Source organism: Nicotiana tabacum, chromosome 5 (genome assembly GCF_000715075.1).
Source record: "Nicotiana tabacum cultivar K326 chromosome 5, ASM71507v2, whole genome shotgun sequence".
NCBI lineage: Eukaryota > Viridiplantae > Streptophyta > Magnoliopsida > Solanales > Solanaceae > Nicotiana > Nicotiana tabacum.
The window spans coordinates 20,818,483-20,823,049 of record NC_134084.1 but is presented as its reverse complement, the minus strand read 5'-3'; the positions used below and the strand labels follow the sequence as shown (position 1 = coordinate 20,823,049).

Genomic DNA, 4,567 nt, shown 5'->3' with positions numbered 1-4,567 from the left:
CCGTCTTAGTAGGCTCTAACCAACTAAGCTACGAAAGCGTATTACTCTCTTATTTTAGTTTAAAATAGTTAATATTTTGTTTTATGAATTTTCTATAAAATTTAAATATAGCTCCAAATGGTAAACTTTTTGAAAGTATAGCTACGAATGATAATAAAGTGTATATGTTTGATATGTCGCGCAATAGCTATTTGTGAATTTTAACCCAAGTTATTTGATTTGGGCTCGATCCAGTAACTCCAAGAGCTCTTCTCAGGCCCAAAATATACAGGCTGGGAAACACCTCGTTTCACATTCAAAATCACACTCTTAAAACTAATCGCACCGCTCATCGCCGGGACAACCGCCGACGACTTCCTAGGATTTCGACAACATAGGCAACATTTTCCAAAAATGGAGGAAAAAGGCGGCACAATGGCAAACCCTAAAACAATACAAGAACTAGCAGTAGAAGGACAAAAGCATTTAGAAGACACAATAGAAGCAGCACATCAAATTCTCTCCGCCATGAACGACGAGCTCTGCAACCCTACACTCTGGTCAACTACTCCAAATACGGCCGCTACTACTTCTGCTAACGCCGTTATGAGTAACGGACAGCAGCAGCATCATTCTAACGGCGGCGGCGACGTTTCCTCGGATAATTCTTCGTCTTCTTCGGCTTCGGCTCAACAACACTTGGATATTGGGGGCGGTGCCCTTGATGAGTCACGTCTCCGTTATAAGTCGTCAATTGCTTGCTTGCGTTCTGTTCTTACGGCTATTTCTAATTCTCAGAAGGTAATTTTATTTATGGAAATGCATATTTTTGAATTTTTTATATCTAAAATAAGTTAGTGAGATTTGTGTGACTATAAATATCTCATTGAGAGTAATAAAATGGGAAGTTAAAAGTGAATTTGTTTCAAATATAGAAAGGACAGATTAAAAAGGAAAATGTGCCACATAAATTAGGACAGATGGAGTATTTTTTATTGTTAAGATAGTGATCCAAGCAAAAGTTTGTTTGATATAATCATGAATCAACTAAGTCTCAATCTCAAACTAGTTGCGGTCAACTGTATGAATTTTTGCCAGCTAGGGTCGATTATGTGAATAGTCTATATCAAAAATTGTAATGATACAATTTGTTAAGTAAATTAATGAGGAGTAGGAAATTTAAAAGGTGTAAAATGCTCTTAGGGTTTTGGTTCAATGCCAAAGGGACTACCAAGGAGGATGTGTGCTAAGTGGACGTTACGAGTTTGGATTCTATGTGGAGAACTCTAATGTTACAATGCCCAAAATTACTGAGTATTGGAATGAAGGGGTTACTTATGGAGCCAAATGGATATGGAGGATTCATGTACCCGGCCATCAACTAGCGTGAGGTTGAGGCATAGGTGGTGATGGAGGTAATGGTCTGTTAGATAGTAATTTTGACTAGAATATGCAATTAAAATAAATATTCTAGAAATTTTGTTCCTCGTGAGTATTATAGGAAAGAAAGGCATCACAGATGAGCGGTAAAAAATATTTTAGGGATAGCAGGAGGGTTTATTAAATTTGAATGGAGAGGCAAGGGTGGCAGAAAGGTGAATCTTATGGGAAACGAATTTGTTGATTGTTCTGGGTATGACACGGGTGGTTATTTCTACGGGTACAATTTGCCTTTACAATATGCACAAAATTTTTACATGGCTATTTTATATTTTGATATTCTTATCGTTTATAAGACACAAGGATAAGCATTTCTTGAGTTATGAATATAAAATTCACTTGTTTGATCATCCATTGTCATTAGCTGAAAAGCTCAACTGTGCTGCTTACAATTTGTTTGATTTGACTTGTTTCCTTCTGGGGTATGTGGGTGGTTGTTGGGGGAGAGGGGAAGGAATTCAACTATGTTTTCTAGGTTGTGCTCGTTCCTACTGTTTGAACGCTCATGATGAGTAAGTACTTATACTAAGATAAACTATGGCGCTCTATCCTTTTCAAGAAAGATTTTGCACTATAATCACATTTTAGGTCCTTGGATTTGGTATTTGGATTGTCTTACATTTGTGCATTTGGAGATTCTGGTTGAAGGGTTAAGAATTTTGTCTGTTGTGTCTATTTGTCTGTTTTGACAAATAGATCACTGACACTGTATGCTTTTTGATCCTCAATATATGTGCTACTGCACATTATTTGAGTTTATTATATTCTTTTAATAACTTCATACTTTTGAACTGCGCAAGTATTTGCTCCAATTTAACTGCAAATTATCCAAATCTTTTTTTGTGTTCTGCCTCATGGTTTACAAGTTATATTTGCTTGTATGTTTGGAAAGTTGTTCACTTGTGGCGTGATACTTCACACTCTTTACTGATTATGTTAGCTAGGCAAAAGCATTGGAAGCTGCTTCTGCTAGTGGTTCACTATCTGCTGCAGATCAAGCTGAAATTGAGCAGCTGGAGGAACGTGCCTCTACGTTAAAAAAGGTATGGACAACGTATAGAGTTTTGAGGTCTTGGAATTTCTCTGAGATTGTTGTTGGTTTTGGGGGTGCATGGTGGGTGGAGGTTGCGGAAAGGAATGTGTATGCGAAATAGGACCATGATTGGTCGTGGTATTTGCATTTCCATTAAAACAAGATTGAGGTATCCCGCATGCTATCTATCCATCGCGGACATCCCTAGATGTCACACTGTACAAACTTTGATATGTATCGCAAGCTCAAGTCAGAATGATGTGACTTTTTCTGTCATATGAATTTTGTAATTATGATTTTGTAAAATTTGTAATCCTCTTTTATTTGCTTTTTGTTTCCATCTTATGGCAGTGAAAACTCTTCACTGACGTAAAGAGTGTTCTACTTGACTGCATGTTATCTCGTGGTAGATGAAGAAAACAAGTTGCTAATTTGATCTCGAGTAAGCATGTTATATTGTTCTGCGCATTGCAGGAACTTGTAGACAAGAACAAGCATCTCAAGCTTCTGATTGATCAGCTTCGATATCTTCTTTCTGACCTATCAACATGGCAAAGTCCCTGTTCTACATGACTGTGATGCTATAACTTCAAGCAGATAGTTAAACAAGAGAGATGATGGATGACAAAGGAACCGCGTTCAACTCTAGGAAACTGCTTTTTGTTGTACAGAGGTTACTACTTGATCCAAATACTTGGTTATTGCCAAACAACTTAATGCTGCTCGCGGTGTTACTATTCTCTCTGTTTAGATGCTTGGGCTGATATGTGTAAGCATACCTCAGGGAAGAGGGAAAGGGACAAGGGGAAAAGGAGAATGCTTTTGATCTCACTTATTAAGTGCTGATTTATTTTCTTGTACACTATAATTTTCTCCTAGTGGCTAATTGTGCCATGCTTTCCTCTGGTAATGAGCCTGCCATAGCAAAAATAGAGCGTAAAAATGGTGTGTGGTAGCCACTAAATAAGATGGTGTTTATTTTTTATCCACCAATTCTAATGCTGAGCAAAAATAGCCAGTACTCTATTAAAATTATTTTGAAAAGACATTTTTACCCTTTCTTCCATTTCTTTTCTTCCCAAACCCTCGCTTCTCTCTGTACAAAAGTGGCTGGCTATGTGTGCTTCTCTCCCAATCTCTTCTGTGCATTTTTTCTCTCAGTAACACATGGCTATGTCTCTGATCTTAAACTCGCCCTTCAGCCAAGCTATTCTAAATTTACGTCCTTAAATGCATTTTAACTTATTAGTTCCTTCTGTATAAAGTGTCTTTTAATTCATGTGTTTGTGTCTCGAAAAAACACCATGAATGCCTTTTAGAAGATATTTCATGAAAGAGAAAATGAAGGTTCTGTAGTCTTTTATTTTTTTTAGTTGTTTCTTTTTGTTATTAGCTTCTTGTTGTGTAATTTGACATCAATCTTATATGTAAATTGCAATTATTATTATTATTATTATTATTATTTGGTGAAAATATACAAATAACGTTTGGTTTCCTGCTACGTTATTGATCCTGAACTTACAGTTACAAGTTTAAAAGTTAAGGACACTTGGTCCTGAACTTAGAATTACAAGTTCAAAAGTTAAGGATATTTGGTCTTGAACTTACAGTTACAAGTTCAAAAGTTAAGGACAATAGGTCCTGAAGTCCTGAACTTAGACTAGCAAGCTCAAAAGAAGTCCAAAAGTTAAGGACAATAGGTCGTGAAGTCCTGAACTTAGACTAACAAGCTCAAAAGTTAAGGACAATAGGTCCTGAACTTAGGCTAAGAAGCCCAAATCCTGAACTTAGACTAACAAGCTCAAAAGTTAAGGACACTTGGTCCTAAACTTACAATTACAAGTTCAAAAGTTAAGGACCTGAACTTAGAGTTACAAGTTCAAAAGTTAAGGACATGTGGTCCTGAAGCTAAGTTCAAAAGTTAAGGACATGAGAAGGGTATTTTCGTTCGGGCAGTTAAAGTTTATTAAAGCAGTGGCTAAAGATTAAAGACATTTTAAACAGTGACTTAAAAGTAAATACATGTGTTATTAGTGGCTAACCGTGCACTTCCCCCAAATAGAGCTTTGGCAAATAAGCGTGCTACTGATCTTTCTGGTTTTGACTATGAAATGA

The 4,567-nt window shown here is 36.7% G+C and overlaps 1 protein-coding gene across 1 annotated transcript; it reads left to right on the top strand.

Moving 5' to 3' along the window:
- The first annotated feature begins 287 nt into the window (after positions 1-287).
- LOC107769730 (mediator of RNA polymerase II transcription subunit 30-like) lies at positions 288-3,518 on the top strand. The gene is made up of 3 exons (XM_016588970.2): positions 288-780; positions 2,364-2,462; positions 2,927-3,518. The coding sequence occupies exons 1-3, from the start codon at positions 394-396 to the stop codon at positions 3,023-3,025; spliced, it is 585 nt and encodes a 194-aa protein (XP_016444456.1). The 5' UTR covers positions 288-393; the 3' UTR covers positions 3,026-3,518.
- The last annotated feature ends 1,049 nt before the right edge of the window (positions 3,519-4,567 follow it).